This window comes from Chelonoidis abingdonii, chromosome 9, assembly GCF_003597395.2.
Source record: "Chelonoidis abingdonii isolate Lonesome George chromosome 9, CheloAbing_2.0, whole genome shotgun sequence".
NCBI classification, from domain to species: Eukaryota; Metazoa; Chordata; order Testudines; family Testudinidae; genus Chelonoidis; species Chelonoidis abingdonii.
The window spans coordinates 20,601,054-20,616,805 of NC_133777.1; the positions used below are offsets into that span (position 1 = coordinate 20,601,054).

A 15,752-nucleotide genomic window follows, 5' to 3' on the forward strand; every position below is an offset into this window, starting at 1 on the left:
GAGAGGGTTAGCTGTCGCGGTGGGGGGGTAGCTGCTGGCGGGCGGCTGGGCTCGCTGGTTAGGGGGTGATTAGCTGCCGTGGGGGGGGGCAGGTTAGCTGGGGGGGTGCAAGGTGGATTTCGCCTAGGGCAGAAACTTCCTTGCACCGGCCCTGAAAGTAGTGCAAGTAGAGTAGGGGCGTTAGGGAAGCAAGAGATAAGGAAGCTTTGTTCTAAGTCAGCCATAAGATGTTGGCATACTGTGGGGCGCATGCAGGTACCATAGCAGTGCCATTGACTTGAAGGTATAATTGTCCCAAATGTGAATAGTTTGGGTGAGGACAAAGTCACAAAGTTCAGCCACCAGGTTAGCCGTGACCATTATTCGGGGATACATTCTGATGGTTAGTCTATCTTCGTTTAGAATGTTGGTGTAGAGGGTTCCACATCCATAGTGGCCAGGCTGGTGTTTTCTGGAAGGTCACCAATGGATTGTGTTTCCTCAGGAGTCAGTGGTGTCTCTAAATAGCTGGGAGTGCTGATAGCGTAGGCCTGAGGAGAGAGTCCCCATGGCAAATCACTGGAAATGGTGCAAAGGTCGTTGTTCAGCTCCCACCTGACTCTCTGGGTTCCCCTGCAGAAAGGCGATGGGCGGGCGGAGGGGGGGGGAAATCACCTCAGCGAGGCTTCCACCTCTTCCAGATATCTGCCTTTGCATTTCTCAGTCCCTCTTATCTCTTGTTTCCAGAAGGGCTGAGCCCTGTGTCTGATTGTCCCTTAATCCCCACCGGGACGCTCTCTCCCCAGGTGGCGGGCAGCTCCTGTCACGACGGGCCAGTGGCTGCAACTGGGGTGGGATGGGCCGGTGAGAAAGAGGCCGCAATGTACAGGTCAGGACTCCGGAAGGGGGGGAGGAGCAGCTATCGCACCTTGCTGGCGTGTGGACACCCTGCTCAGCCGAGGACCGTGTTATGTACGAAGGACTGGGACAGGGGCCAGCGACAGCTGAGGGGGCTGCTCTGCTGTGCTTCTTGTACTGTCAACCCAGGCAACGTCGCTGGGGCTCTGCAGCGCCTCGCTAGACGGATTTAGCTTTCCAAATCCGCATCGCCCTCGCTCATAGCCACGCTGCCCACCAATCGGATTTCCCCTCGGTGACAGCGCTTGCCCATCAGCTGGATGCTGCAGGGAGCCGTGCCCCCGCGCGCTCTCTCGCGGACGCTGTCAGGATGCACAGCCCCAGTCTCAGGTGGGGCTCCATGGGCTCCTCTGTGAGGCAGAGTTTTCTCGTAGGACGGGCCGGGCTTCTCACGGGGCGCGGAAGGGGGGGTTCCCCGGTGCTGCAGATTTCACAAGGCTGCGCGAGGAGCTTCTCCCGGCGCCCGCTTCTCCCTGCTCTGCGAGCCCGCACCTCACCCGCCCGCTCTCCCAGCCCCACCGCTCCTTTCCCCCAGCCCTCCTCTCATCTCTGCCCCCCACTCCCCTGCCCCTCCACCCCACGCCCTCCCTCCTCCTCCTCCTCCGCCTCGCTCCCCTTCTCCCGCACGCTCCACAAGTGCCGCTCACTTCGCTCGCTCGCGGGGAGCTGCCGGGCTGGGGAGCGCCAGGAGCAGGGGGCGGCTCGGCGCCCAGCTCCTTCCCCTGCCCCTGCCCGCGCGGACCAGGCTGCTGCAGGTGCCCGCGGGCTGAGCGAGCGCGTGGCCCCCCGCCCGGCCGAGCCCCTGGATGTTCGGCTCCTGGCGCAGCGCAGCAGCCAGCAGCTCGAGCGGCGGCGGCGGCGGCATTGCAGCGGCCGGGCTGGGAGGCAGGATGAAGGGCTTCCTCCGGCTGGCCCTCGGGTGCTTGGTGGCGGACCTGCTCACGCTGGTGTGCCGGGCGCAGGAGAAAGCCGGACAGCACCTGGGCAGCATCGTGGTGCTCTCCGGGGGGAACCACTCCGGCTTTGGGGAGCACGGAGACGCCTCGGAGCCGCCTCCGACCCCGGACTTCTGCCGGGGCTACTTCGACGTGATGGGCCAGTGGGACCCGCCGTTCAACTGCAGCTCGGGGGAGTTCGTCTTCTGCTGCGGCACTTGTGGCTTCAGGTTCTGCTGTAAGTTCAAGAAGACCCGGCTGGATCAAAACACCTGCACGAACTACGAGACGCCGGTGTGGATGAACACGGGGAAGCCTCCTGCCCGCATCGACGACCCCCTGCACGACCCCACCAGGGATAAAACCAACCTCATCGTCTACATCATCTGCGGGGTGGTGGCGGTCATGGTGCTGGTGGGGATCTTCACCAAGCTGGGGCTGGAGAAGGCGCACAGACCGCAGCGGGAGCACATGTCCAGGTAAGACGCCGCGCCAGGCAGCGGGGACCCCTCCCCCCACCCGGAGACTGTACCGGAGCCCATGTGTTCCTGCTAAGCAAACAACTCCCGCCAGCCAGGCTGCGCTGCAGGGAGAGACTAGACACACCAACTTTGGAGAGCAGGGCTGCACCCCAGCCCCGGCTTCTGCCTCACACGGCCGGGAGCACCAGACAGCATTACTAACCCGTTTTTAACCTGCAGTGTTCGCCCCCCTCCCCTGCAAGAGCCAATAACTGTTTTTGGAAATATTGTCTCAAAACAAAAAAGCCCAAGTCTAGCCACAAAGGCGGGGCTTGAATCAGCCTCCAGGAGGGCTGTTGGGTTCCCCCTGCCAAGCCCCGACAAGGTTTTTATCGCTCAGCTGAAGGATGTAAACAAATCCCATCCCTCCCTCCCTCTCCCACTGCAAAATGGTGTTGACAGGACTTTCCCTCCCCCAGCCCCTGAAAGTGTGAGAGCTCTTTGTCCTGAAAATGAGGTTGGGGGGTAGAGAGGGAGAGACTAAAAGGGACCTATTGTAGAAGGATTCTAACGTTTAATGTAACCAAGCTGCCTGCATATCAAGCCTCCCCCCCCGTTGCTACAGAGGCAAAATGTAACCAAATATGGAACATAAAAGTCTTTGTCGTGTGTCTGTTACACTCTGTGTGTCCACAGTGCAATGGCTGGGTTACATCAAAGAGAACTTCCCCTACTTAGAGTGAGGCATGCTGTGTACTTCCCTGCTCCAGGGACTGGCTGCCTGCTGGTGGGTAGGCAGGTGGGCAGCTCAGGACACAGCCCAATTGCTTTAACATCATACTCCAGCATCCAGATTGTCACAGCACTTTAGAATCAAGGGGTAACATATTTGTCCAGTTTTCAGTCTGTCTGATTCATTATGCTAATCCCAGACACAGGAAAGTAAAACAGATGGGGAAAGACATTTGCAGATTTTTTTTTTAAAAGGCAAATAGCTCCATTAAAGAGTCTAAATTGATTCCAGCATCTTGGTCAACTTTGGAAATGAAATACAATTGCAAGGACACCTTCTAATGGACATGCAGTGTGGCAGAAGGTTTTCTATCTCCCTGACTGGTGGTCAATAGAAATGGAGTAATTCACAGTCAGAGCTTTAAAGCTTGGCTCAGGAGTCACCCTCGGGAAGATTGTTCAAGAGATCGACAACAACTTGAGCCTTATTTCTTGTCCAAGTTTCTGTATTGCTTTGTGATTAACAGCCTCCCCTGAAATGAACAGAGAAGCCACCAAAAATAGTGCTGCGAATGCACCACCAGTTCACTAGCAATTATTTGCTATTTATATACTGGCTGATATGGATTCATCTTTACTACTGAGGAACAAAGCAGACTGTAGAATTTTTAGTCAGCTCAACACTATGAGTCTGTGATAATTCTGGGGAGACTGGATTTGTTAAGCAGGGTATAAATAGTAAGACATTTTGAGAATCCTGACCCACTAAATTGATAAAAAGAATACATGAATCCTGAAAAAAATTGTACACCGTACCCTGTATCTGTTAGCCAAAGCTTTGGTAAAATAGCTTTATTCCCATCTGCCTCATTCCATTTCTGTAGTGTCTACATGCAGGTAAAACAGCAGGTGAATTTAGACACTTCATTTGCAAAAAAAACCACCCAAACAACCAAACACCTGACAGAGAGAAGATGAAAACAGTGCATCCATCTCTGTTCAGCTCTGGTTAGATCAGTCAGTCACATTTCCAGTAGTAGAAATATTTGGTTTAAAAAAACCTCTAAAAGGATATAGCTGTTTTCTCTCTATCAGATACAGGTATGAAAAGTTCTGAAATGATATTTCTATCCCTAAGCCTATGGATACAGAATTATAGGGGATGGAATATCATTCTAAGTCCCTTCAGACCTGTATATAGATTAGCTTGCTGAATTGGGACTCAGAAAGGACAGCTGTTGCCTTGATTAATTAATATTGTTCAAACTCATGTACTTTTTTATTCATAGATCTCTTAAGGTAGGATTATTTCAGAGGTTGTAGGAACCTACAAGAGTCAGGATGGTAAACAGACGCCCACTCAGTACACACAATGGATATTCCACAGCTGTTAGGGATTTGCTACAACTTTTTCAAAAGTTCTCATCACAAACATACACGGTGGGATTTTTGAAACCATCTAGGGAATCTGGAATTTAATTTTTCACCCAGTAGCTGAGATTTTCAGAGGCTATCTAAGGGAACTAGAATCCCAGTTCCCTTTAAAATGAATGGCAATCTCCCTGTCCTCAGGCAGTTTAACCAAAGCACCATATCCTGACTTGTTTCAGAATTCTGGGGGAGAAATAAGGGGGGCAGAGCTCTGCACAAAGTTTTACGATATAAACATAAGTACTTGCTAAAAAACGTTTCATAATAACAGTAAGTAAGACGTTATATATCCTATCTAGACAGCTACCTTCTTATATGGCAGCAATCCCCATGAGGTCTGTAAGAAATGAACATGGCTTCCTATGCTCTGCCTACATGCAATCTCATTTTTTAAATCATGTAAATTATAAAGTCCTGGTCATGAGTGAGTTAGTTAGGCCATGTTGAAATGATGGACTTGATGTTACAAATCCTGGTTAAAGATTTTACCCCACTATTTTTCATTACAGTTGTTTGCTTGGTTTTCAGTGCTGTCCATTTTGGCTGGTAGTGAGAAGCACACAGAAGCTGACTTGCTTTTTTATTACCTCATTTGACAGTGTCTCATCTCCCAGGCCAGGCTGAGAATATAGCTAACAAGGAGGGACACTACTGCTTTAGCTTCCTTAACTAGCTAATGGATACCTGAAACACTTGAATCCTTTAACTTTACAAACAGATTCACTTAAAGAAAGAGGCATTACTTACCGGAAATATAACACACAATATACTGGTGTACCTATTTTATTACTAATGACCATAACATGCAAAGCTTTATTTTTAGTCATATTACATTGCTGAAAGCTATTTTTAATCTGGAATTTTGTATATGCATGTAGGGAATAAGAATGTTGTCTAATTTAGGGCTAGACTGTGTCATTCTTACTCATCTTGTGGAGTACTTTTTTATGCAGACAGTCCATAGATCTGCTAGCCAAGTAACGTACTTAAGAGTGTCACAACCTGGGAATTAGAATTATCAGATATAGTTTCTTTTACCATACACTGCATTCTCCTTGCTGCTACGTGAAGACATTTGTTTTGACATTAAATGGCCATTTTGAAGTTTTATAAATTATTTGTCAGTTAAAATGCATAAAAAACGTTGACAAGGAAAACAGATTTATTCACCAAACTAATTCATACCTTTTTAGGGATGCTGGGTATTTCCTGTAGTTTAGACAAACAAGGCAAAGTGTGACCCTTGTTACATTTTAATATATTATTCTCTTTAGATTGTGGCGCCGGGTGAAGGTGGAAGAAGATAAGGGAAGTGGGAGAAGGATGGCTCATGATATGCTTTCCATAAGATTCTAAAGTATCATGTATTCCTAATTCCTAATGCTACCTCTTGGTCTTCTTTAGGTAAATTTGTTCAAAGTTAAGAGAATTAAAGTGTTTTCTTTATCCATAGGCAAAGAAAGAGAACTAGTGTCCAAGAAAGAGGTGTGTCCAAGAGAGCATTAATTCTCCCTCTGAATCTTCTATCTCCTATGAGAAGTAGTAAAGTAGAGGTAGATGTCGTGGTGGTGGGAAGACTTATGGTAGGGTATCCTCTCTTCTGAGGGAGCTTTGTTGCCAGGTGAGATGGGGAAACTGGGTAGCAGTGGAGAGGGGGTCTGTTGTTGCCCTAGGATGCAGTTGGTGTTCATTAGAGCACTAGGCTCAACAGGATTTCTAGGCTGTAAAGCTGCATCCTTTTACTGCCAGTTCAAGTAGAGAAACATTTCCCTTGAGGGGTGAATAGGAAAGGAACCCCAAAAAGTGATCCTTGCAGAGTTTTCAATAGACTTTACCTCTCCTCCACAGAAGGGATTGTTTTTGTAAATAAAAACGCAGCCTCATGTACTGCCCCACTTCACATGGGAGATGTGCACATAAATCAAGAGCAGTAAAGGGCCTAAAGGCCAAAGTCTGCAATCAGATCTGCAACATTATAGCTCCTGTTTTTGTTATAACTTGTATGTTTTTGATAGTTTGAAAGCTGCCTCCTGAATATTTTATGAACCACCTGAATTTTCCCACCCTCCGGAATGTGCTGATTTTCCAAAAGGAGTGTGCTTGGGGACAAAAATAGTCTAGATTGCCAAAATGCTGAAATCCTTTGTGTGAAATTATTTCCCAGATTGGCTTTGAGCCACTTTTGGAAGCAAAAAAATGACAACTAACCTTTCATGAAATCACATCTGTATGCACCTCTTCAAGCTTGTAGCCATAAGGGAATTGCCTGGCTAGGTATGTTTTATAACTTCTTAAAACAGCATTATAGATCCAGAGAGCAAAATCTTACAATAAGAGATATCCTGAAGATTTGTGACACTCTTTAATAGCTTTGGACTGATCTGATAGGTCAAAGACATTGTTCCATATATGTATGATTTCCATCATTATCAGTGTAGGGGACAGACAACGTCTCTGATTTGAAGATTATCATCTCATCCTGTAATATGTATTTTCTTAAATTCATTAAATGTGAGTCATATTTATAGTGCCAATATAAGTCTCTTATTTAATTTCCCAGTGAGAACTTTAATGACACCTTCTTCAGATATTTATAACATAGTATCATTCTGCCATTCTGTATTGTACCTCAATAGAGTTACAATACAGAAGCAAAGTCAGCAAGTGAAAAACTATATATGGGTAAAGAGTAAAGATATGGTCATATTTACTCAGGTTAGCCAAATGCATGGAGGGAGAAGCCCTACCCAACAACCTGTTGTATCTACATACAGTTTCAGAAAAACAAGCACCCTGTACCAAGTAATTTATGTTGTCAGTGTGGTACATAAACATACACTAACTTTTAAAATTACATGAGTAAATCCTCAAAAGGGTAGAATGTGACTCGTAAACTATAATATTAATTAAGACAATAATATATCATGTATGTTTGATCTCCTATATATATATAGGGTGACCAGACAGCAAGTGTGAAAAATTGGGACGGGGGTAGGTAATAGGAGTCTATATAAGAAAAAGACCCCAAAATCAGGACTGTCTCAATAAAATCAGGACATCTGGTCACTCTATCTCTATATATTTTTTCTTGAGTTCTATGAAGTACTGAGCATTCTTAATTTTCATTGATATAAATGACAGATAAGAGTGTGCAGTATCTTGCATGAGATGTTCAGCTCCTTGAAAGATCAAGGCCTTTACTTGTATACTACAATACAAATTGAGGTAATGTTTAGTTGAAAAAACGGCGAAAGACACTTTGCAGATAAAGAGGTTTCTTTCTTTTATCCTGGTTTTTGGCATTCTTAATGCCTGGTTGAATATTCAGTAATTAGCAAACAAGCGCATATTTTTGAATTAGTATTAGACAATCAAAATGTGCCCAGGTTTTCTAAAGTTTGGATTTTAAAAGCAATTTAAAATAATAGGAGTCGGATACCTAACTCCCTGAACCCCCTTTGAAATGGTGAAGACTTCATTGGTATTTTCAAACACAGGGAACAGTTAATCTGGTAGCATGTGGGATGTTATTTAGAGTATATAACTAATAATATTTACAGTAACATTAAAGACAATGAAAAGGCCATCTCTAAAAGCCTGGTCTCCTAGACTTGGGAAATACTAATCTCTGCATTATGAGATTATACCATTTTAACTCCCAGAATGAAGGTGAGATCTGTCATTTGCATTTCTTCCTTTTCCAAAAATGTGTCCAGCTGCCTCTTGAATTAAATCTATAATGCTGACATAAACAATTTGTGTTGTATAAACAAATTCTGCATACATTTATTAGATAGGAGTGCTCTCCCAGCTTCAGTCCGTAACTTGTTTTCAAACTGTGGTTTGTGATATAATCCTTTCCTTTTAGGATCATATTGTACATACCCCTATGAGATCTCTGCTAGTGGCCTTTTTCTCAGCTATGTAAGCCAGCTCTGCTACTCCTGCTGTATAACATATTGAAATGTTGCCTCAGTTCTTTAAATAATTTTGGTTACCTTCTAACTTTTACAGTATCATCAGGTGTAACACAATCAGAATTGTACCTCACATTCTAATAGCATAAACATTTCCACAAACATGAGGGAACATATTGTATATCTTATGTGCACCAAAGTTTGTATCTGCATTTTGATAGCAAGATCCAGGTCAAGATTTCTCTATCTGTAACCCACACATTTATATGGAGTTACTGTTCAATATTTCAATATAGCACATAACAACTAGGAAAATAACTCCTGTCACACTGGTTCAGTGGAAGAGCTGTACTGTATTTGCCTCGACTTTCATTAGTGAATGTATTTATTTATTAGTTTATAAACCAGATGCAGTATCTAGGATACTGTATGTAATTTTACACAAAATTAAACTAAACTGGGCATAGTGCCTAGTAAGAACATCCATTCTCTAAAAATGGATTAAACAATCCAAATCTGGTGGAAAAGGAGGCAAACAACGGTCAGTGAGGTACAGAACTGAAAACGAACCCTGAAGACATTAATAACACATGCCATATCATTCCTTTGCCTAAGGCCAGGGCTTTTGCAGGGGGCCAATTATTTTCTATGGCACAGTAATGGATCAGCTACTTATATAGTATACATGTAGTGCCAGTCCTGCTCCTACTGAAGTCAGTGTCAAAACTCTCTTTGATGTCAATGGGAGCAGGAGCAGGCCCCTATTAAACTGTGACTCTGCAGTACATACGTTGTAATGTACAATATCGAGAACTAAAAGGACCAGAGTACATTGCAACTGCATTATAGATTTTGCAGCAGATTTATTCTAATTGAGTTTAATTTTTGTTCTTCAGGGCTCTTGCTGATGTTATGCGACCTCAAGGTCCTTGCACAACAGATCACATGGAAAGAGACCTAAACATTGTAGTTCATGTGCAACATTATGAAAACATGGAGACAAGGCCACCTGCAAATAATTTGCGTAAGTTGCATTATATTTTATCACTGTTTTGCCATGTGAGTGAATGAGATGATTATGATCAAAGGAGATAGGACATGGGTTCTTGTAACTCAGAAATTATTCCTTATAATGCCTTATTATTGAATTAGATTACATCAAGTACTTTACATTGTCAGAATGGCATTTTCAACTGAAATAAGTTAAATTATTGCATTTATTTGGGATTAGTTTTGGTGGTTGGCTGCCATTTATTTCATATCTTTGTCTCTTATTTAAAAAGGCATTTTCATTCAGTTCTCAGATTATGACCTATTCACTGTTTCAGTATACTTGACAGAGAATACAAAAGTAGCCAAGTTTACAGTAAGACTTACAGGATGTTTAAAAAGGCTGTAAAGTCCAAAAAGAAAATGTTCTGTGTAGGTATTTATACCACTCATACAACCGTAACATCTAAACACCTTCCAGAAATGCAGTAAACAGTGACAGGCATTTGTCACGTGTCTCTTTCCCTCCCTTCCTCCCTTTTTCTGTCTCCAAAGAGATAATATGGGGAGGATTGTTTTATTCTATTCTATTTTATTTTTAATATATATTATGTATTCATTTATTTTATATCAGCTGTGCTATGTGCTTGTATTATTGAAAGCAATGTCAAAAAAGTGCACCTCACATTTGGTATGGAATGTGGCAAGGCTTCAGGCGGCTCTTAGATCCTGTGCAAGCTTGTTCCACAGTCTTGGACAAACCCCTAAGAAAGCTCTTTCTCCTGCACAGATTAACTTTCCCTTTCTGCTGGGCAGCTTTCTGTATGTGTGTATATATTCAAATTCAAGGTGTTTGTGAAAGAAAATAGCATAATTCAGAATAGCAGGCTACAAATGGAAAATTTCTTTCTGTGTTGTCTATCTGCAATGTGCATTCTACTGCAAAACTATTATGGATTTATTTCTTGATGTGTTTTAAGTATATTTAAATCGCCAGCCAATTTTTCTTTCATATGTCTTTCTACAACTATATAGAGCTGACAGTTTCAACATCTCTGACCATGAAAATAGGTTTTGCTAGGCTCATATTGTACAATTGTGTTGAAGCTATATCATACCATCTGCTGGTAAAACCAGCGAGGGGTGGAGGGTCAGAGAACCCAGATAAATAACTGCATTTCTCATAAATACCACTCTTTGGGGTGGTGGTGAAGGCTAGATTTGATTTTCCCCTTCTGTGGATACCAGGTATTAAGAGAGAGCAAAAACTCCAACTTATAGTGAAGCTATTATGTACAGTGAAGCCTGGCCTCCTATTATAATCTGGATGCCCCATTGAGAAGGGAAAGCCCAGAGCCGTACAGAAGCACCTAATTTCCGCCTTCCCCCCCATCGACGTTCACTCAAAAATACACCTGCTCCCAAAGGGAATTTACACTCTGGTCCCAATCAAAAGAGCCTTAACTGCATGGAGCACATATTAACTTTCAAAGGTTTGATGTAAAGATGGGAGTGTGTGGTGTAGCCACTGCATCTATCCATGTACTCCCATATACCAATTCTATGCTTACGTCTGGGGGAATTCTGTGCCAAAAAATAAAAAATTCAGTGCACAAGATTTTAAAATTCTGCAAATGTTATTTGTCAAAATACCACTATATAATCACACCAGTTTCAATTATTTTGGTAATTTATTTAAAAATACTTGCCAGCAAGTCACACAAAATTTCCCGAGGGGTAGAGAGTTAAAGAAATCCCTGTGACAACCCAGTTCCTGTTTCTCTTCCCCCTCCCCACCTTGAGACCAGGGGGGGGCCAGACACTCACACCCCTCCCCCCCAGAGCCCAGCCTGGAGGCGAGACACTCACACCCCCAACTCCTCAGAGCCCAGCCACAGCCCCCTCAGCCCAGACACTCACATCCCCTAGTCTCCAGAGGCCAGGGATCCAGAGGGATGCTGGGTCCTGGGCTTGACGGAGTTTCCTGCATGCCACCACCTCCTTCCTTCAGGGCATGCTGGGAACTGCAGCTGCTGGGAACCCTCTAGTTCTCTCCCTGAGTCTTGTCTTCTATTTGCGAGCTGGGCTCTGGTGGGTCCAGTGGCCCCTAGTGGCAGCCAACATCTCTGTAGCCCATTTCTGTGGGGAAAAAAGGGAATTCTGCATGCACAACATTAATTTCTGCAAAATTCTGAATTGCACAGTGGCGCAGAATTCCCCCAAGAGTATATGCTGTTTGGTCTTCTCTGAATAAAAAGAGAGGCAAATCCTTCCTATGATCAGGTTTTCAAGCAGGGAAGGTGCATAGTGGTAAAGCAATTAGGTGCAACCCCATTCATCCCCATATGTTAAAATAATGTTAAGGATCTAGGTTACAGATGAAAGCCAGGAAATGCACAACTTCTTATTTCATTGCTCATTTCTGGGTATTTCAGAAATCTTCACACTGGGCATTTAACAGACAGTACCTTATATACTGCGCTATATAAGCACAACACAGCAGATCTTTATTAACCTCATTGTATTTCTTAGATTTATCAATTTTAGGAACCAGGTTTAACTCAATGAGAGTATGTTGACAGAACCAGGGTCTGAGTTAGTTTTGTAAAGGTACCTTAGACTTTTTGGTGCAAATCCTCAACTGATTTAAGATACCATCGGCCCATCTGACAATTTACACAAGCTGAGGATCTGCCCCTTTGTATTTCATTTTCTTTTCTTTTCATGTTAACAAGGAAATGGAAATGAAATCTGGAACGTGTGTAGACATTGGCATGGTATTCCTGTCAGGTTTATCACAGAGTTACATAAACAATTTTAAACATGTTTATTGTAGAACTGATAAATCATCATTGCTTTTGTGCCATTATAATCAGTCACGAAAATACATACTTAGACAAAATGGGATTAAGCCACTCAACAGAATTAACTGGTGCTTTAGAAGCTATTACATTCTATCGAGTGCATATGTAGGGTACAGAGTGAAATCCTTTATGAAAAATATTTATGTGAAATTAGCAGAAGTCAGTTTTCTACATCAAATATTTTAGCAATTTGAAGTGTTGATGGTGGAGTTATGAAAAACTAGAAAATTTGGCAGCACAATCACTAACCTGTAACAGTATGGCATTACCCAGTGCTAATGTTAAAGAAAAGAGCAACCTTTTAAAATATGTTTTTGCAAGCAAATAAATCTGATCCTTGGGTATGGTTCATAGGTGTAGCACAAGTTACTACATATGCAGAGCAGATGAAGTGGTACAAAATTACTGCATCAACTGATGGCTATTATAATAGTAGTTCTTTCAGGTTACAACCTTCAGGAACACCTCAAACTGAGACTGAAAATTTCTGTCACAAGTTCCTTGAAATCATCCCTCTTGTATTGTTCCATGATGCAAGAAAGCAGGGGGTAGTTTCATAGCCACTGTGTACTTTTCATTGAATATTTTTTCAAATGTATTAAAGATTAATTTTTAAAAGCAAAGTATTATTCAAGCGTGTTCTAATTTGAGCGATTATTCATTTGCTCTTTCTGATCTCTTGAAATGCCACTTTGCTGATGCTGCCAAACCATACTGAAGCTGTTTCAGAAAGAAGAACTCTATCAAAATGAAATACCTTGCATGAACTCTGACATTGAAAAAGACTGTGCTTAAGTCTCTAGACTACTTTTTACTAAAGAAAAGGGATTTTCTAAGCAGCCTTCAGTTAGCTTTGCTACTTGCCAAGATTAGGAATCCAACAAAAAGCTAAAATCCTTCAGAATAAGTGCAAAATATTTCCATGTCTCTGCAGCCCAATGGATTGTAACTTACTTGGTTTGCCATTCTTCCTTTTCTGAATATCAATGTTGGTGGATCTGGAGAAGGACAGACTTTTGTCCTGTGCATATCTGAATGCAGAGAAGCTAAATACTCTCTGCTTAATTCTTCTTGGACCATTATTGGTTGTTACTGTCCATATTTCTCTTCTAGTAATGTGCTTTATTTTGGATTAAAGCCAAAACAGCTTCCTACATTTTCCTTCTTCAACTTGCATTACCATTGAATAGTGCATTGACAGTAGAATGACCAGATGTCCCATTTTTAAAGGGACAGTCCAGTTTTGGGGAACTTTTTCTTACATAGGTGCCTACTGTCCCCCACCCCCGTCCCGTTTTTTCACAGTTGCTATCTGGTGACCCTAACTGACAGTGAACAGCACATGTTCACCAAATAATATAGCATTTAAGGAGCTTAACAGGAAATATTAAAGAAAATTCATTAGTGGACAATTCTAAAAATTTAAAAAATGTAGATATTTGGAAGTCAGGAAAATATTAAACCTTGTTGCAAAATCTTGTGTTATATGTTTTTGTTAATTTCTTTTAAACTTTCATAATTCTTAAGAGAACAGCATAGTGGATCAATCTTCTTTTGCCATATTTTCCCCATTGATTACTACGTTAGGAGTTGGTAAATTTATTTAACTTGTCAGGATCATAAGGTTGATGCAAAGTCTTTGAAGTTATGGTCATTTCTGGAATATACTTCCCATTATTATTCTTAAGTCTCAGTCCTACAGCATAGTGAAACAAATGGTTATGTTAATATTACCCACTGACCAATAACCAGCAAAATCTCAGTTCCTCTGTCCACAGTAATAACTCATCCTAAAGTAGTCAACCACCTTCATAGTGCATTGATGGGAACCTGCAGATTCCCCCCGCTGTAGTTGACTCAAAAGGGAAGCCACTTCTACATTATGGATTTTTTTCTAAGGTGAAAATTGTTTGTATAAATTGTCTAAATTTTAATTGAGTTGGGAGAGTTATAGGTTATTTTCCAATTTTAAATTTTTATTATAATTTTTATTATAATTTTTTATTATAAAACTACAGAAATGTGTAAGTGCAAGTGAATGGGCAGCGCTTATGTGAAGGATATATTTTGTTATACTGTAGTAAGTGGCCAATGTTATAAAGGCCAAAGTTTTGGACTCCACAGAGTGGTGCTTATAAGGGAGTTTCAATGTACTGAAAAGAATTATGTGTGTGTTTAGCCACTGTTTCCATTTGGGACACTGGATATTTAGAAAGAGGATGATTCTTTTGAGGCTATTGTGTGTTAAAATAACATGTTCCACATTGTTGTATATGGTTAGTCAAAACAGTAGGCTTAGAATGCGAACCTGTGTACTGTATTTTGTCTGCGTTAGTTCTGCTTTATGCTACTCCTGTGGCCACGAGAAGGCAGAAGAAATGTCCCTTAAAGATCACCTGCCACACTAGAAGTGAGCAGGAGAGAAGCTGGGGAGTAGAGGCAAATGTTTGACAAACTTCAGTCTTGTTGCTGGTATGTGCTAGAGTGGAATATTGTGGAGCTGGGGTAGGGGAGAGGGAATGGGGAAAGCCTGCTTACGCATCTCATTGATTTGGAGCTGAACACAGCTACCCATATTTTTAGTGGCTGCATTAGCCACACATTAACATCTAATTTATATGTGTTGGCTCATGTAGCTCCCTCAAAATTTTGACACGATGCCATTACCCTTAAAACTGCAGGGAGGGCTATGATGGATGAATGCAACCTGCTGCACACCAGGCTAACAATGATTCCAATAGGTGTAAATAAACAATTCACACTTCCTACAAGAAGATCTGCCTGGAAGAAAACACTCACACCTGCAGTTCCTGCTGACTTGCTATGATTGACTTTGCAACATCCTTTCATGGTAGCCATTCACACACTCATGTCCAGTACTGCCAGTCTAGTGCCAATCTAGGATGAACAATGGCATATCAGGGTCATGGGCTAGGGCCTTGCAGAGTGGCAGCAACTCGGGCATAGAGAGACAGGCATGCAGATGAATTTCAGAAGCCCTAACTTACACCTACCCGTTAGCAGCCTGTTAAACGTAGTCCAGGATCTCCATCCCGTGTTGCATACTGGAACAGCCAGAGTGACTGCCCAGTGCAGAAATTTGGCTTAGCCCACTCTTCAGTGGGACTGTGAGGCAGCAATGCAGATGATGAAACGTGGTGCAGGAGTGCATAATCACAAAATTGGAAGGTTGATTGCAATATCTTGCTACCCTTGATGATGCAGCAGTTAGATGACTGAAAAATGTACATATTGACTTCGGATATATACAAAAGAAGAAGTCAAACAGTAATCAAAGGATGTTGACATTCTGGATAATCATTGTGTTAAGGCCTCCTAATATAGGGCTGCTCAAAAATTCTCTTTCAAAAACTGATTTTTGATGAAAATTGTTTTTTTCAACGAAATGAAAATTTTTGCCGAAAACCTTTTTCTGTGGAAGAATGTGATTTTTTTTTTAAAAACCCCAAGAACATGAAAACTGAGAACTTTTTTTTTCAATGAAAAGTGAGATTTTTGTGAAGA

The 15,752-nt window shown here is 42.4% G+C and overlaps 1 protein-coding gene across 1 annotated transcript in view; it reads left to right on the plus strand.

Annotated features, from left to right (window-relative positions):
- Positions 1–1,237: 1,237 nt before the first annotated feature.
- The window catches only part of SHISA9 (shisa family member 9), a 264,540-nt gene continuing 250,025 nt past the window's right edge, over positions 1,238–15,752 (plus strand). The window contains 5 exon segments of the mRNA XM_075069052.1: positions 1,238–1,406; positions 1,409–1,553; positions 1,555–1,684; positions 1,686–2,311; positions 9,270–9,397. Coding sequence (XP_074925153.1) covers positions 1,238–1,406; positions 1,409–1,553; positions 1,555–1,684; positions 1,686–2,311; positions 9,270–9,397 — 1,198 coding nt within the window.